The sequence below is a fragment of the Mobula birostris genome, chromosome 9, assembly GCF_030028105.1.
Source record: "Mobula birostris isolate sMobBir1 chromosome 9, sMobBir1.hap1, whole genome shotgun sequence".
NCBI classification, from domain to species: Eukaryota; Metazoa; Chordata; class Chondrichthyes; order Myliobatiformes; family Myliobatidae; genus Mobula; species Mobula birostris.
In genome coordinates this window covers 108,407,359-108,425,321 of record NC_092378.1, presented here as the reverse complement: position 1 = coordinate 108,425,321, position 17,963 = coordinate 108,407,359, and the positions used below count along the sequence as shown (strand labels likewise).

Below are 17,963 nucleotides of genomic sequence, written 5' to 3'. Positions count from 1 at the left end.
ACTCCTCTCATCCACATCAGTTCCTTCCACCTAGTTTTTGTTGCTTCGCAATATACTCATTTAAGTAAACAAGTCTTCATCACCATTCTGAATGTCTGCCTTTATATAAACTAAAGCAGCCTACTGTGACTTCCCAATTTATTTTTAACACTCTGGACGTATACAACTATTTAATTTTAATTTATTCAATGACCTTTCAGCATTTGGTTTATACAAGTTTGAAAACATGATACTCCAACCTTTAGAATATATTTCAGCCTCGCACCACTTACCATCATTATGTTTAACAACTTTCTTTTCCATGGGCTGTAGTCTGTCATTTGGAAATCTCATTAGCAAAGGATTAAAGTTTCAAACAACGGGCAGTGACTAAATCCACTTAATATGAAGCCAATTTGTACTTCCAGCTCTGTGATATTAGCATGCTAAATATTTCCAGCTCTGTGGTATGAATATGCTAAATACCTATGGCTGTAAATGAAGAAATGCCGGTGCACAGAACGTCCCCGTAACAAGTATTTGTATTAATTTGAATATAATTTACATATGAAATAGAAGCAGGAGGGCATCCTGTCTGTCATGGTTATCCCAATGAGAGCATGGTGATCTCTATCTTCCCTTCCAGATCGCACATATCTTGATTTCCTTAGTTACCCACTGCATTAACTTGAAACAAGCAATATTTTATGTGTTCTAGCATATAAACAAGCTGCTGGAGGAAGAGACTGGCAGCCTCTGTGCAGGCAAAGGAACGTTGACCCAGCTTCAGTCCTATCCCTTTCCTTCACAGATGCTACCTGCCCCACTGAGGCTACGTCCACACTACGCCGGATAATTTTAGTTCATACACCAGCTTATTTCTGCTGTTGTAGATTTCAGCATCTTCTGCCCTTCTTTATTTACCCTGCTTGGGTGCAAATGAGAGTATTTGTTTGGCAGTAGACAATTTAAGGGCCACTACTTGCCCAAGGGGGATAATTAAAATTCTCAAAGCTGAACTTATTGGCAGTACTTATTGGCTGAACTTATTGGATAGCCCTGGTGATAGTTGCAGGAATTCCTTACGAAGCCAGTCAAACCAATGGATAAACTCCGATACTCTCATCAGCAGGGAGCGCAGTTATATGAGTAGTATCCACCCATTAATGCTAACCTGGAAATATGAAAGGAAATTTTTTAAGTGTACTAACTAGTGTGATTATTCACAAAACTGAGGTTCCCAAGACACAAGCTGGGAGTGAACGACTCTCTAACGTCCCCAGAAGCCATGTTGGAGGAAGAGTGAGGGTGGGGGGAGGGGGGAGGAATTACTTGTATCAGGTAGGGGTGGGTTGGAGTCCGGTCAGGAACATTCCTTCCAGTTAGCGTGGCACAGCTACTTCAGGCCTCAAACAGGTGAAAGTCAGTGAAAAACTTCCAGTTTCATAACTTGCCAGTGGCACCGCTAATCTTAGGACCGGTCTGTGCTCCAAATCCCCATTAGCCACTCATTCACAATCTATCAATCGGCTTTGGTGCCTATCCTTTACACTCTCACAGATCTAGCCCTGCTGTTGATGTCACACTCACACCCCACCCAAGGCCTCGCATGGAGAACAGAGCTGGTGGAAGGAGTAACAACCTGCCAAATTACCTAAGCTCCACCCAACTCCTTCCAGCTGCTGCAGTGTCTGCGGATGCCACAGTGACCGACTCGGTCACTGCCGAAGTCAGCCTGCAAATAAAAGAGAACACATCGCGCACAACGAAATGTGTTGAATATAAAGCTTCAGAGAACCGCAAAAACAAAGTCATTTTAGCAACTGAATTCATAGTTGATAAAAGCAAACATGCTATAGAGCCGGAAACAATTATGTTTAAAATTACAGATTTGAACTATTTTTTTTCTTAACATAGAACTTGCTTCTGATTAGTATGTGACCTACTAATGCAATTAATTGTTCCCATAATGTCACTGGGCGGGTTAGGTCAGTTTAGGACCGAATACTAATAGTACTTCATGCATATGCATAGATTCGTTTTGTTTTGTCCTTCGCTAAATAGGTCAGCGAAAGTGCCCTCAATAGGGAAAAGAATACTATATGAATTTATCACAGCAAGGTGCTATAAACACAGCGTGGAAACTTTAATCGCTTCCGTCATCCAGGCAATCGGCAGCTCTCACTGAATGTTTAAGCTGATTATGAATTGCTTGTGCACGGGAATCAGTCCTTGTCTGTATGAGGACGTGTGCCGCAGCGGGCAGACAGACAGTTCAGAGAGCGCGGAGACCACAAAGACCTCTGCCAGCCAGCGTCTTGAATACCAGCCGGGCAGCGAGCTCCGGACAAGCCACCTGGTCCTGAAGATGGATGTGGCCCCGCCCAGCACCTCTCCTTTCCTCAAGCCTTTCGCTTTAAGATACTCGGAGGCTTCGAGCCCCCGGGGTCGGAGGAGACACACGCTGCCAGCCAGCGAGTTCCGCAACCTGAGCCTGAACGATGCACTCAGCGTGTTCGAAATCGAGAGGGAAGGTTGGCATCAGAACCAGCGGCTGACGGAGCCATCCAGTCCAGGATGAGTGACCCCGCTCCCGTCCCACTCGCCCACCCTCGTCCCAGATTTGTACTCCTTTTCTAAAAGCACCGCCGTTAATCCTTTAAATTCAGAAGGTCAGGAGGCGTCTATAGAGGGAAATGAACAGTCGACGATCATTTCTTACTTGAATCCATCTTTCGCCCCATCAACCCCTCACACCGGGCCGGCGATTCGCCCCATCCCTATTTTTCAGTCCGGATGAAGGATCTCGACCCGAACGTCGACTGTCCATTTGCCTCCCCAGATGTCGCCTGATACGCTGGGTTCCTCCAGCATTCTTTTTTGCTCCAGATTCCAGCATCTACATTCTCTTACGTCTTTAGCACATTAAAATAGCCGCAAGTAGTCTGACTTTGTTAGCTGGCTTTATGTTAACTTCAGCGCTTGCTCGATGTTGGAGCTTGGACTTCTCTGAAACCGGGTCCCTAGCTTCTGCCTTTCCAATAATCAATAGAAAAGTGATTGAAAACCATACTTGTTTAAACAATAACTGAAAGGGCTGGAAGTAAGTCAGGCAGCGTATAGAGAATTCAAACAGTAAAGGTTTCGGGTATAACTTTTCGACGGAACTTTGCTTCACATTTCCAGGTTGTATTTTAATTCTTTTTACTTTCGTGCTTTAATATAGTAATAAACTGGACTATTCTGTTTGTGGGAAGTTGAACAGATGATAAATACCCTTAGTACCATTCGGAACATTCACATAGGGGGATGGCGAGGGTACGGTCCTCAGGCGGACAAATGACATTCGCGCAGAAAAAAAGGTTGGCAGGGACTTGGTGGGCCGAATGGTCCATTTCTGGGTTGTACAACTCTGAGAATGCAGGAGCCCGCCGATGCGTGAATCTGGAGCAACAAGCAATCAGCTGCAGAAACTCAACGGGTGGACCAACATCTGTGGAAGGAAAGGAATTGTTAATCAACGCAGAGTTTCGATCTGAAATATCGACGGTTCCTTTTCCCACCACAGATGCTGCTCGACCCGCTGAGTTCCTCGAGCAGATTGTTTGTAACTCAGCATATTGCGGCAAATGCTAGCTTTCATCGGAGTGTGAAATGCAGTCTCATAAAATATAACATCTTCTCATAAACCAGCAAACGTTCTCAAGTCTTTCCGCTTTCTTCCCTTCAGCTTTCATCTCTGTCTCCGGAGAGTGCCCTTTACACATGGACGAAGTGAGACACTTCCTAGAACTGTGCCCCGAGTTATCCCTGGGCTGGTTTGAAGAAGGGAGACTCGTAGCCTTTGTTATTGGTTCTGGCTGGGACAAAGACAAACTGTCGCAGGTCAGAGATTTAAGTTTTTTAAAGAAACCACTAACGTCTTGCACTGTGTAATAATAGTGTTATCGTGTATCAGTGCGTAAAGTGCTGGAAATACTCAGCACATCAGGTAATATTACTCAAACTCAAAGGGCGTGGGCATAGGGGAAAAGACTCCAAAAGCAAATCCTGATGGTGTAAAGTGTCGACCGGAATCGTCGAGTATCGGCTGATTTCATGCATTTTTTTGCCCGTAATGATCCAACCTCGCAGAGGGTAAAACGGCACAGAAAAGCGATATATATATAATTATATAAATATCTAATCATACAAATATCTATTTATAAGATTAATCTTAACTTGAAAATTGAGTTTATATTATTAGTGATCCGTGATAATTATTTTGCTATAGTTTTCATTTTTGTTGCTGAATAATTTTTTTTCCTTTAAGCCTGCTTACTTTTAATTGCAATACATTTTTTTCCAAAAAAAGTAGCTCGTTTTCTTTCCCTTCATCCTCTGTGCAGTTGTCTTTCTTCAAGAATACATGTCTTTATTATAAATTACCGGAGCGTATGACTTTTTAAACTTTTTCTGCCATTCTTTGAGATGACAGTAAAGACCACGACGAGTACTTGTTGAACTGTACATGATTTCGTCTATCACTGTACTTGTTATTTAAGAAACGGGGGGGGGGGGAGGGGGGGATGGATTTTCCTTTTCCAGTGGACATTCGTACACCAGGTGTTTTTTTTAAACATAAAATTATTCGTTTCATGATCATTATCACTAACACGATTTCTGTTAGTTCTACTTTGCACGGTAGTGTTGTAGTTAGCACAACGCTTTACAGTACCAGCGTCGCGGGTTCAATTCCCTCCACTGCCTGTATAGAGTTTGTACGTTCTCCCCGAGTCCGCATTGATTTCCTCCGGGTACTCCCGTTTCCACCCACAGTCCAAAGACGTAGCGGTTGGTAGGTTAATTGGTCATTGTAAATTGCCCCTTGGTTAGAATTAAATTGGGCGAGGATTAAATCCACGGATTACTGGACGGAACGGCTGAAAGGGCCGGCAGACTCTATTCCACGAGGTATCTCATTAAAAATATTTTTATTCCCGATTTATTGATCCAACTTTAAAATGGATTTCGTTTTCTATTGCTGGATAATAATTCCAGGGTTTTCGGAGTACTAGCCCAGTAATATAACAACTTCCTTGTCATAATTCTGATCATCAGCAGTCTTTCAAAGTTTTGCTTTTAGATAGGAGAAAAAAAAGATCCAGTTTTTACCTCTTGCAGTTCAGCATTGATACACAGAACATGCTACCAAATAACACAACAGCAAGCAGGCATATTTAACCAAAGTAAACACACTTTCACAATTGAATCAAAGAAGATTATCTCACTTCACCTTTTTCCCCTCTTTAATTGTAAATAAGAACATTATGCTCAACACAGATACTCTAGACAATGATACAGGAGTCACGACACATTTGAGAAATGAGTACAATGTGATTTGGAACAAATATTTTATCTCAAATCTTGAAGTTTTGAATTCTAATCCAAAATTGAACTAATAGAAAGGGCTCATAATCACATGGGTTGAAATAAAAGAGGTGTGAGGGAAAAGAATTCATTACTATTAGTCTTTAAGCAGTTCATTTCTTTCTGACAATGTATGTTCTGAGTTAATACTGAAGCATTTATTTCATGGTTAAGCCACTTACGGTTGAAATACATTAAACCTAGGCTCCAACATTATTGAAAATCAAAGATCCACTGTACTTTTTCACCATCTACCCCAATGTTGACTCCAAGAAACCACTGGTTGTGCCACCATACCTCTTGTACACCTTCCGTTCCTCCTCCTCCTGAAGTTCCTTAAACCTGTCATTCTGACCTGCTATTAAAGGGCTGGTCAGTATCAGGAACTTATAGGTTTGGAGGGACAAGCCGTGATATTCAATGAACCACAGCTGTCAGTTAACCTGCTTTGGAAATGCTGATCCTTTTAGGTTTTGTTCTTTTGACAGTCAGATTGTCAGACACACATAGTTATAATACTTCCCATATAAATAAACTATGTTAATGCACATGTTTACAAACACACCAATCCATGCTCCATTGACATGACTTATGTTGAACAATAGATTTCTGGATGTTTGTACTGCAAATCCAAACTACACGTATTATACTTGATATTTGTCAAGATAACAGACAATGTGTTTCATTGTATGCAGGATGCTATGACTATCCACATTCCAGGAGGTTCCACTGTCCACATCCATGTCCTGGCTGTTCACCACAAATGCCGTCAGCAAGGGAAAGGTTCGATCATCTTATGGAGATACTTGCAATACCTACGCTGTCTTCCTACAGTCAAAAGAGCTGTACTCATGTGTGAAGACTTCCTGATTACTTTCTACCAAAAAGCAGGCTTTAAAGAGATTGGACCTTCTGGTATTGTAGTAGGTTCCCTCACATTTACAGAAATGGAATATGTTCTTGGCAGTGGTGCCTACTTGCGGAGAAACAGTGGCTTCTGAGTCATGTTAAGTTGAGATTAGTTATTTTTTTCAAATATGCTGTTTTCATTTTCTCCGTGCTATTTACAGTGTTCACATTAAACTTCAGCCTATGGTGTATGAACGGTTTATGTTAGATTAAAAAGTGCAAAAGGTTTCAATGAACCAAATTTGGCCCTTTGAAAGACTGACATGGCGGAGGTTCTCAACTCGGTCAGCTGTATAAACAGGCCAGAAACATTTGCTTACCCAAACCTGTCCCATTTAATCCCAATGAAATCTATAAAGTTGCTACTGGCATTATGAATTATTGTAACTACTGAGAGGCGTCACTTTTAAAACCAGTGTTTGCCACAGAACTTCAATTACAAATAGTTTTAAATATCCTTATAGTCCATCAAGCTGGATGAATAAATTGGTTCATGGATTTGTATATAACACACTATCAGGCATTGCAACCAGACAGAGCATTTGTCTTTCGATAACTTTGAAAGAAACAGAGGAACTCTGGCCGTCACATTATTCAACAATAATGCTCGATACTTCCGACTCATAGACCCTTGATCTAGTATTTATTCTAGAATGATGTTCCATCAATATAATAACTTGTTTTCCTCAAGTCCTAGTTCTATTTGCAATGGAATTTTAACAAAAAGGTTAATGACTTGGGTTGCCAAACACAGAAGGGTAATTTTAACTTCACCGATCCAAGATGAATCCTTCAGGACCATTAGCCAGCCATTTTACATAATGCCTAACTTGGAATATCAGAATTCTTCATCATAGTAACAAACTGTGTATCATCTTTTGAAGTTTAAATTGTATATGATTTGCCTTGAATCAGTTGAGGTAATCTGCGCTTTGCCAAAAACAAATTTCTCAGTTTTATTTATAGGCAGTGTATTTTGTCTCTGATATATTTTACATTAGTTAACCAGTGTTTTCTCTGTACTCATACCATTTTCAATAAAACTGTTAAAATAATTATCGGACTGTATACTTCACTACCAGCACATCATTTCTTCTATTTCATAGCTTTACATCATCAAAGAAAATTCGTGAGATGTTAAACAATTATCTAGTACAGGTAGATATCATATGGAAGTGCTTGCATTCAAATTTAAATTCAGAATAAGATTACAAACAAGTTGTCAAAAAAGAATAAGTAACCAAAGCATCATATGCTATGCTTTTCAAAATCATAAGGTTAATGAAACTTTGCAATTTTTGCTCTTGCTCGAGCCATCATTACGTGGAACAATTTGTATCTTCTATTAATTACTTCAATGCATTTTGCTTCAATCCAGATTGATCCTGTTCTCTTAACTCATTTTGGAAGCTTGTAAAAAAGATAAAGTTTTAAAAGCTCTTCCTCACTTGGTACAATACTTAAATCTCAAATAATTCAATTACTGGCTTAAAAGTTCAAACTATTGATTGTTAAAGATTACTTCAAACAACTCCAAAGTATCACTCCTCTATTAATAATTTTCACCTTAAGACTGTCACTCAAGAGCAGGCTTAGCTCAAGGCTACAGCTTAATCAATTTATATACATGCAAGGGTCTCACAGAGAAGATAGTTCTAAGCAATTTATTCACAGTGAATTCACAATTTATTCACAGTATTTGAGCTGTATTAAACATGATTCAATGATTGCAAAGACAGCCAAAGAGTCAACTAATGACCTTACCACCACTTACAAACACAAACTTTGATTAAAACCCAAGAAATAACATGCTCGCCATTTTTCTATTGCTTCCGCACCCCTTCCACCAAAATAAGCACGTGCTAGCAAAAGTTTATCCCTCCCTTCCAAATTTCAAACTTAAGAAGTTGAGTAGTGGTACAGAGTGGGTAACATCAATAGACTGGTTATCATCATCAACACAAGATAATTAATTCAATTGACTGTAAAGGAATCAACTATCTGCTCCTGCACATGGTGGGCAGATGGATTGATGCTGCTTTTGCCACTGTACGAGACAAGTGGTCATCCAAAATTTCTGAACACAATCGATGCTTAATATTTGGTTCTTTGTGGGTTGTATTGGTTAGTATGCAGCACAAGGCATCCCAATTTTGAAATTGTTCATTTCCTTTCAGTGCAAGATATTAATAATATATTGATAACGAACATTAAACATAATATTTCTGTTCCTAAGAAGCCAATTTTTAAAAAATTAGCACATCCATCGCATATTGGAGGGCTATTACATGCAGGTCAACATTATATTTTTATTGGTAATAAAAAAACTCCAGAATATAATTATATTATACATTCAATCCCCAGGTAAAAGTGCTCGAACAAATTCTATACACACTGGAGCTATTAAAACAACACAGCTTGAACAATCTTACAAGTAGTAAATCTATTATAAAAATTACCACCTTGACTTCGGCAAAACTAATTTAAAGATGGTATTTTGAAAGGACTAGAAAAACAACTCCCTAAAGTCAAACTAATTACTACAAAAATGTAAGGACGCAAAGGAAGGCTATGTGACAAATAGGGGGTTTTCAAACATTGGTTGCAGTGAATGGAAAGAACAGTCTTTTTCACAGGAAGTGGTCTCTAAAAACATGAGGACAAAGGTTTAAGATCAGGCATGAGAGATTTAAAAGGGCACATGAAGCTTGATCTGCATTTGGAATGAGCTACCAGAAATAGTGGTTGGAGTTTGAACATCAGCAATATTTAAAAGCTATCTAGATAAGTACATGGACAGGAAAGGTTTAGGATGGAATTATTTATTACATGTGAATTGAGCCTCACAACAGTATTTATGACGAACGAAAATAGGTTAAGATTTTAATTCCCTTCCGCTTAATTAATAGTTCTAGTTGACTGAACTATTCAGCAGGTCAGAGTTTTTTTCAAAAATGTTTCCTGATCAAGTGATGAGAATGCTTCTTATCAGAAGCCTGTGAAATTTTCATATTACAATTGATCCCAGTTAATCATCTTGCCTTTGATTTCTTGAAACTTTAATGTAATTTCCACAGAATGATAACGAAGCAGTAATTCCACATGCATGATTTGCATTTTACATATAAACCACCATCTGTAAGTTGCTTCTTACATAGTTATTAATAGCCTTGTGTTATGGTAATAGAAAAAGCCATCAGCTCTTGAGAAAGTGTGGTTTAAAGGATTATGGTGACAGCAAAGCCTCCTCTCTTTGGACTCCTTCTACATTTCCCACGACTTCGGAACAGCAGCCAGCATTATCAAAGACCCCACCCACCCCAGATATTTTCTCTTCTACCCCCAATGCATAGGGCAGAAGATATGAAAGGTTGAAAACTTGTACCACTAGGTTCAAGGACAACTTCTATCCCACTGCTATAAGGATTTTGAATGGGTGTCTTAGAAGTTAGAGATGAACTTTTGACCCCACAATTTATAACATAATGGCCCCTGCATACCATTACTACTTGCAGGGCACTTCCCCTGTAACAGTGACACTATGCTCTGAATTCTCTTATTATTTTTCACTTGTATTATCTCAATACACTTATGTTTTGAAATTATCTGTATTGATGGTGTATAAAATGAAATTTCTTACTGTATGCATGTACCTATGAACTAACTCTATTTCCAAAGTAGGATGGTAACAGATTCATGTGGCTCTCCAAACACTAGCAGTTATTTGTTTGGCCATATGGCTTATTGCAGTGTTATAAATTTAATGTAGTATTGACATGAATTTTACCACATTAGACAATATGAAATTAGGAGGAAATTCTGCTTGCGTGAGAAAAAATAATTTTCAATTATTATTCATAAAATAATTGCAGTTTTGCCTGTTGGGTGTGGTCTTTCATTGTTTCTATTATGTTTCTGGAACTCACTGAGTATGGCAACAAGAAAACAGGTCTCAGGGTTGTATATGGTGACATATATGTACTGTGATAATGAACTTACTGTGAACTTTCCCATGGGAAACCTGCAATTATGTAGTGATAAAATGTATCTGGGTAATTTCCATCATAGGTGTTAGGTGTAGTCATGAATAATAATGCTTATTGATGTAGACTTGCTAATGTACAAGTCCTTATATTTTTTAAAAAATCACACTTAAACGGCAAGCGGAATTAAATGTCTGATGTAATATAATTTAACAATTTGTGGTTAAGATGAGGAAATGCCTTAGAGTTAGTGTCATAATTGTTCCTGTCACTTTAGACCATAAATTATATCCAGCAAAGTTAATAAGTTTGAACAGTACTACTTTGAGATTTAGATTAAATATATACAATGTTCTTTCATGAAATTATGCAAATTTAAAAAATTGAGACTGTAATGATCTGTGTATTTCACTGATTAAATGCATATGTTTCTCGTTCACTTTATTTAGTTGAATTTTCCAATGCATCTTTGAGGATGAGGTGACAGGAAAACTGTGCCTTACAAAGAAAACTCAAGACAGTGGCTCAGAGAACACCACCCACTGCCCATCTCACCTATTCCCAACCCTGCTTTTCTTGTGGTGATACCACCCTATCACATCAATGGGGTGAGCCGAGATTGGGAGCAAACGGCTCCTGCCACATGGACTTCAGCATAGCAAGCTGTTGTGTGGGGTTCCTACAGGAAAGTGTGCCCATGCAAGTAAGTTCATGTGGTATTGAAAAAGGCTCTTCAGCCATTCAAATCCACACTGACCATCAAGTACACATTGCACAAATCCTAACCCTGTTATTTTCTTCTCCCCTCAATCTCATTAATTACTCCAGATTCTATCTACCACTTACCAATGCACTAGGGGGTATTTACAATTGCTGATTAACATGCCAGCCTGCACATCTTTGAGACCTGGGAGAAACTTGGGGCATCTGGAACTATCATAGAAAGAATGTGCAAACTTCACACAGTCAACACTGAAGATCAGTTTTGAATCTGGGTCTTTGGAGTTGTGAGGAAGCAGATCTCCCAACTGCACCACTGTGCAGCCAGAACAGCTGAAGTACAGGCACCAGTCGGAGTCTGTGGTCATCACCCGGGGAGTAAGGGAGGCACTCTACTCAGACCCAGAGATTTTTCAATGAGGATCTTGGATTTGCTATGAATGAATGACACAATGTAAAACTGGAAACAGACTGCCTTCATTACATTTCTTGAGGATCTCTAGAATATCAAAATTAATTGATTGTATTAGAAAACTTTGCACCTTAGTTTCCAAACATGAAGCAGAACCTTGTGGTTTGTAACAATAATCCAACCATATAATACAGCCAATGAACTTTTATTGTTGTCAGAAACAAGGTTAGTGTTTATAAACTATCAAGTTTAATCACAGATCCAATTTCTGTCACTTGCAGAAAATGTATTCCCTCAAAATACATCACGAATGAAATGGAAAACAAGAAATAATAATTCAGCTATGGCTAGGATTCCTTTTTTTCTTTAAGTTCCATCATTCTGATATTGGGTATGAGTATTAATTTAATCCAGATCCATTTAGGTTGAAATTCCATGTCTGTGACTTATCTACCTGAAACCAGGAATACGATGATTCTAAAAATTTCCAGACTCAAATAAATGGCAGAGTTCACAATAAGTGGGAAGTGAGGAGGAGGGTGTGACAAGAGTTAGATTTTCCTGTAATGATTATAAATGTAAAATTTCATGTGTTTAACAGCGATCTTCTATTCTTGAAGTCTTATATGTGATGGTATCATTTCAAGAGCAAGCCGAGGGAAAGATGATGACAACATTCAAATTTAAAACTGAAGACTCAGTAAGGCTTCGATGATGTATTCTGCAAACTTGCAGTCCAGTCAGATGGTAGCTAAAACACTACCTGCAATTTATCACCACTTTAGCAGTAGTAAACAATACAAGATTTGATTTAGTGCTAAAACTAGTGTAATACAAAATTGGCAGCACAAAACATTGGTTCAAAAATAATGGGGAAGGCACGTAGGTCATACTTAGAGATGGTGTCCACAGTCCAGAGATGTAACTTGAGCATCAAATGCTAAGTGTAATTATTTTTTTAATTAAAAAAGACATCAGGTGAGGAGTTGAAGGATTACTTGAATATCACCATCAAAATCTTGGTAAATTCTTCTTAAGGACTCCATGATGCAAATACTGTTGACAACCAAATCTGTAACATTGATTGATGCGCCTTGCAGACTGACTAATGTAGATGTGCATTGAGGTCATATTTTTCACAGAATTTATCTGTGAAAGGAATACAAGTTAGGTATTCGCACCATTCACAAGTTATTGGGTAGACGTAAAACAAGACCACTAGTCCTGCAAACAGTCCTACAAAGGTGACAAGGAAGATCATGATCTGACATCGCTTGCGGTACAAGTCAAATCTCCCAAAGCTGATATATGGGAGGAAGGCAAATGATAGGAAGAATCCACTGATGAAGCCAGATATATGGGCAAAATTGTCAATCCACGGGAGGAGACCAAAGGCGAAGAGGAAGAGGACGAGAGCCACCAGTTTGACAAATGCCTTCCAAGGTCTTGCTAGGATTTGCCAACTCTGGAAGAGCTCCACAAAAAGACAGGCAAGGATACCAAATTGTGATCCTGCTGGTCCAACCTTAAATAAAAAAAAAAATAAAATATTTTTAATGTACTATTTCACAAAAAGCGCATCTTCCCAATTTAATATGACTGCTCCCCCATAAAATTCACTTTTGCAAAGGCCTGCTTTAAGGAGCAATTTTCTTTTCATCTGGCTGCCAGTAAAGTTTTATTTTTTTTCCACTGCTTCAGTCAAAAAAAGTTGACTATATCTTGACAAAGTTATCTTCCTAAAATTGAGTAGAGATTAAAAAAGGCAGGAGACTGGGGCTGAGAAGGAAATAGATCAGTCATGATAAAATGGTGGATCAGTCATGATAAAATGGTGGAGCAGACTCGATGGGCCAAGATGGCTAATTCTGCTCCTATATCTCATGTCCTAAGTTTGTGGCAACTCAAGACTCTTGCATCCCAAAATGGAAGCACTTCTTCTATTTGACATTGTTCTCACCTGTTAGATTCTGCCTGATGAACAGAAAGTAGTGCTAAGTGCTCAGGAGGGTCACACATGGATTGTTCCTGCACACAACCTACATAGCAATTAACAAGACTATGCAAGGTACATTCACCTCTCTGTGGGCTTGATGTTAAGATGATGGGGCACCCTGGAGCACCACTGCAACTATGTAGGGGAACACTGCAGCCAAAAGAACAGAACACCCTGCAGCACTGAGACTAACAGTCTGGGGCACCCTGTGGTAGTGTGACTGCCATTAAACGAGAAGCGTGAAAAACTGTCACTTAATAGAATGAATGACAACTCTCAGTAGCAGGCATAGCTTGATTACACACTTGGGATATTAAAAACCTTGGTTGACTCACTAAAACGTAACAGCCTTGTTCTCAGCACATTGTTCAGAAATTTGTTGTAAAATTTGTAACACTGACACCGATTGTCAAGTCCAGTGTAAAAGTGCTCTAAGTTCACAAAGGGCAATCTTCTTTCTTGAACAAAGCTATCCTTCACGTAACCGTTGTTGAATCACTGAGTCTGAGACACAAAGAATCCAGTGGGTTAGCTGGGATTCAATGTCAGGGTTTGGTGTGGTCACCTAATGACAGTTCTAGTCCTTTATTGTTAGGAATGGAGAACTTTCTATGAGGAACTTCAAACATCATGCACTAAATTTTCTTCTGCACTCTGGGTTTCTGCTCTTCATTTACTGTTCATCTTTCCACACTACTGAATGTTTCCAGCATTTTGTTTCAGCTTTCCCAAGGCCCTCTAAGCAAGCTTGATTACTCCATAGCTAATTAAGGGCCACATAATTATGTGTAGCAGTAACTTGATCTGATTCATACAAGTTCACCTGGTATCCTTGCAGCTGGTGATGCTTTTGGGGAAGTGGTGAGGGCAAGAGGAGGGCTGAAATTTTCTTTTCCATTAATTTAAGCTCTATCAGGAAATCATTCAAAGGGTTGAAATGGATAATAAATCAGTTAGGATGGAATGGCAGAGCAGACTTGAAGGGCTGAATGGCCTAATTCTGCTCCTATGTCTCACGGATAAGTACTTAGCCTGCTGCAGTGCCCAAAAGGCTAGTTGTTTACCAACTTTAGAAAATGACAGCCCAGTCCATAATTGTCATGGAAGTTGAAGCTCATTATGGTATTATACTTTTGGAAAGCATTTAGACTAACCTATCATTACCACTGATGACTGCAATAAAGATGAAAATTTACAGCCCAGCCAGTGCTTTTCTTCTTTGTTAACTAATGTCAGATTCATTTAGTAAAACACCGAGTGCTGTGGGGAAAACTACATCAGGTAAAGCAGCCAACCTACTTCAGAATGGTCTTTCAACCTCAGCAGCCTTTGACATAATCTGAATATACCTTCATTAAAGTGACACAAACAGCCAATTTAAAAACATGCTAATGGACACAATTAGAAGGTGGTGGTTGCAAAATTGCAGGGTTCTGGTTTAAAAATTATTCAGACTGCCTCCGCCTTTTAAAATTGTAGTACATGGTCGATGTTTACCTCAAAGCTACCAGCAATTTGCTCCTACCAGCATAACAGACATTTTGCTGTTTACAAATCATAACAAAAAATTGTTCTGTCCAAAATTATCTTCACTGCCTTTTGTGCTTCTTCAATACAAGCAACTACAAAACACTTGTATAAACAAGTTGCAGTTCGAAGCCATCTTTAGAGAATGTATTCAATCAGCTAATTATGAGAAGATTTCAGATGTCAGGAAGACAGGCAGATGATGGGGCAAATTTGTAGCCATTGGGATGAGTTGCAGTGCAATAAAGTTGCAGTACCAAATACTGGTCTTAAGGTGTTATACTTAAATGCACGCAGCATAAGGAATAAGGTGGATGATCTTGTCGTACAGCTACAGATTGGCAGGTATGATATTGTGGCCATCACTGAGACGTGGCTAAAGGATGCATGTCTCTGGGAGCTGAACATCCAAGGATACACGGTGTATCGGAAGGACAGGAAGGTAGGCAGAGGGGGAGGCGTGGCTTTATTGGTCAGAAATGATATTAAATCATTAGAAAGAGGTGACATAGGATTGGAAGGTGCAGAATCTTTATGGGTTGAGCTAAGAAATCGCAGGGGTAAAAGGACCCTGATGGCAGTTACATACAGGCCTCCAAACAGCTGCAGTGATGTGGACTACAAATTACAACTGGAAATAGAAAAGGCTTGTCAGAAGGGCAGTGTTATGATAATTGTGGGGGATTTTAACATGCGAGTGGATTGGGAAAATCAGGTCGGCACTGGATCTCAAGAGAGAGAATTTGTAGAATGTCTGCGAGATGGCTTTTTAGAACAGCTTGTTGTTGAGCCCACTAGGGGATCGGCTGTACTGGATTGGGTGTTGTGTAATGAACCGGAGGTGATTAGAGAGATTGAGGTGAAGGAACCCTTAGGAGGCAGTGATCATAACATGATTGAGTTCACTGTGAAATTTGAAAAAGAGAAGCCGAAATCTGATGTGTCGGTATTTCAGTGGAGTAAAGGAAATTACAGTGGCATGAGAGAGGAACTGGCCAAAGTTGACTGGAAAGGGACACTGGCGGGAAGGATGGCAGAGCAGCAGCGGCTGGAGTTTATGCGAGAAGTGAGAAAGGTGCAAGACAGGTATATTCCAAAAAAGAAGAAATTTTCGAATGGAAAAAGGATGCAACCGTGGCTGACAAGAGAAGTCAAAGCCAAAGTTAAAGCAGAGGGCATACAAGGAAGCAAAAATTAGTGGGAAGACAGATGATTGGGAAGTTTTTAAAAGCTTACAAAAGGAAACTAAGAAGGTCATTAAGAGGGAAAAGATGAACTATGAAAGGAAGCTAGCTAATAATATCAAAGAGGATAGTAAAAGCTTTTTCCAAGTATATAAAGAGTAAAAGACAGGTGAGAGTAGATTTAGGACCGCTAGAAGATGATACTGGAGGAATTGTAATAGGAGATAAGGAGATGGCGGAGGAACTGAACGAGTATTTTGCATCAGTCTTCACTGAGGAAAGACATCAGCAGTATACCGGACACTCAAGGGTGGCAGGGAAGAGAAGTGTGCGCAGTCACAATTACGACAGAGAAAGTACTCAGGAAGCTGAATAGTCTAAAGGTAGATAAATCTCCAGGACCAGATGGAATGCACCCTCGTGTTCTGAAGGAAGTAGCTGTGGAGATTGCGAAGGCGTTAGTGATGATCTTTCAAAAGTTGATAGATTCTGGCATGGTTCCGGAGGACTGGAGGATTGCAAATGTCACTCCGCTATTTAAGAAGGGGGCAAGGAAGCAAAAAGGAAATTAGAGACCTGTTAGCTTGACATCGGTGGTTGGGAAGTTGTTGGAGTCGATTGTCAAGGATGAGGTTACGGAGTACCTGGAGGCATATGACAAGATAGGCAGAACTCAGCATGGATTCCTTAAAGGAAAGTCCTGCTTGACAAACCTATTACAATTTTTTGAGGAAATTACAAGTAGGCTAGACAAGGGAGATGCAGTGAATGTTGTATATTTGGATTTTCAGAAGGCCTTTGACAAGGTGCCACACACGAGGCTACTTAACAAGATAAGAGCCCATGGAATTATGGGAAAGTTACATACGTGGATAGCGCATTGGCTGATTAGCAGGAAACAGAGAGTGGGAATAAACGGATCCTATGCTGGTTGGCTGCCGGTTACCAGTGGTGTTCCACAGGGGTCCGTGTTGGGGCCGCTTCTTTTTACGTTGTACATCAACGACTTGGATTATAGAATAGATGGCTTTGTGGCTAAGCTTGCTGATGATACAAAGGTAGGTGGAGAGGCTGGTTGTGCTGAGGAAATGAAGAGTCTGCAGAGAGACTTGGATAGATTGGAAGAATGGGCAAAGAAGTGGGAAATGAAATACAATGTTGGAAAGTGTATGGTTATGCATTTTGGCAGAAGAAATAAACGAGCAGACGATTATTTAAGTGGGGAGAGAATTCAAAGTTCTGAGATGCAACGGGACTTGGGAGTCCTCGTACAGGATACCCTTAAGGTTAACCTCCAGGTTGAGTCAATAGTGAAGAAGGCGAAAGCAGTGTTGGCATTCATTTCTAGAGGAATAGAGTATGGAAGCAGGGATGTGATGTTGAGGCTCTATAAGGCGCTGGTGAGATCTCACTTGGAATACTGTGGGCAATTTTGGTCTCCTTATTTAAGGAAGGATGTGCTGAAGTTGGAGAGGGTACAGAGAAGATTCACTAGAATGATTCTGGGAATGAGAGGGTTAACATATAAGGAACGTTTGTCCGCTCTTGGACTGTATTCCTTGGAGTTTAGAAGAATGAGGGGGACCTCATAGCAATACTTCGAATGTTGAAAGGCATGGACAGAGTGGATGTGTCAAAGTTGTTTCCCATGGTGGGGGAGTCTAGTACGAGAGGGCATGACTTAAGGATTGAAGGGCGCCCATTCAGAACAGAGATGCGAAGAAATTTTTTTAGTCAGAGGGTGGTGAATCTATGGAATTTGTTGCCACGGGCGGCAGTGGAGGCCAAGTCATTGGGTGTATTTAAGGCAGAGATTGATAGGTATCTGAGTAGCCAGGGCATCA

The 17,963-nt window shown here is 39.9% G+C and overlaps 2 protein-coding genes across 10 annotated transcripts in view; one reads left to right on the top strand and one right to left on the bottom strand.

The window, feature by feature from the left end:
• The first annotated feature begins 1,697 nt into the window (after positions 1–1,697).
• Positions 1,698–7,352, top strand: LOC140202949 (serotonin N-acetyltransferase-like). Its single transcript, XM_072268578.1, has 3 exons — positions 1,698–2,513; positions 3,710–3,864; positions 6,084–7,352. Exons 1-3 carry the CDS (start codon positions 2,168–2,170, stop codon positions 6,387–6,389), a joined length of 807 nt encoding a protein of 268 aa, XP_072124679.1. The 5' UTR covers positions 1,698–2,167; the 3' UTR covers positions 6,390–7,352.
• A 4,630-nt stretch (positions 7,353–11,982) lies between these two features.
• The window catches only part of rhbdf1a (rhomboid 5 homolog 1a (Drosophila)), a 383,683-nt gene continuing 377,702 nt past the window's right edge, over positions 11,983–17,963 (bottom strand). For all 9 annotated transcript variants that reach the window (XM_072268572.1, XM_072268574.1, XM_072268575.1 and 6 more), the window contains one exon: positions 11,983–12,937. In XM_072268572.1, coding sequence (XP_072124673.1) covers positions 12,518–12,937 — 420 coding nt within the window. In that variant the 3' untranslated portion in view covers positions 11,983–12,517. The remainder of the gene's footprint in view (positions 12,938–17,963) is intronic.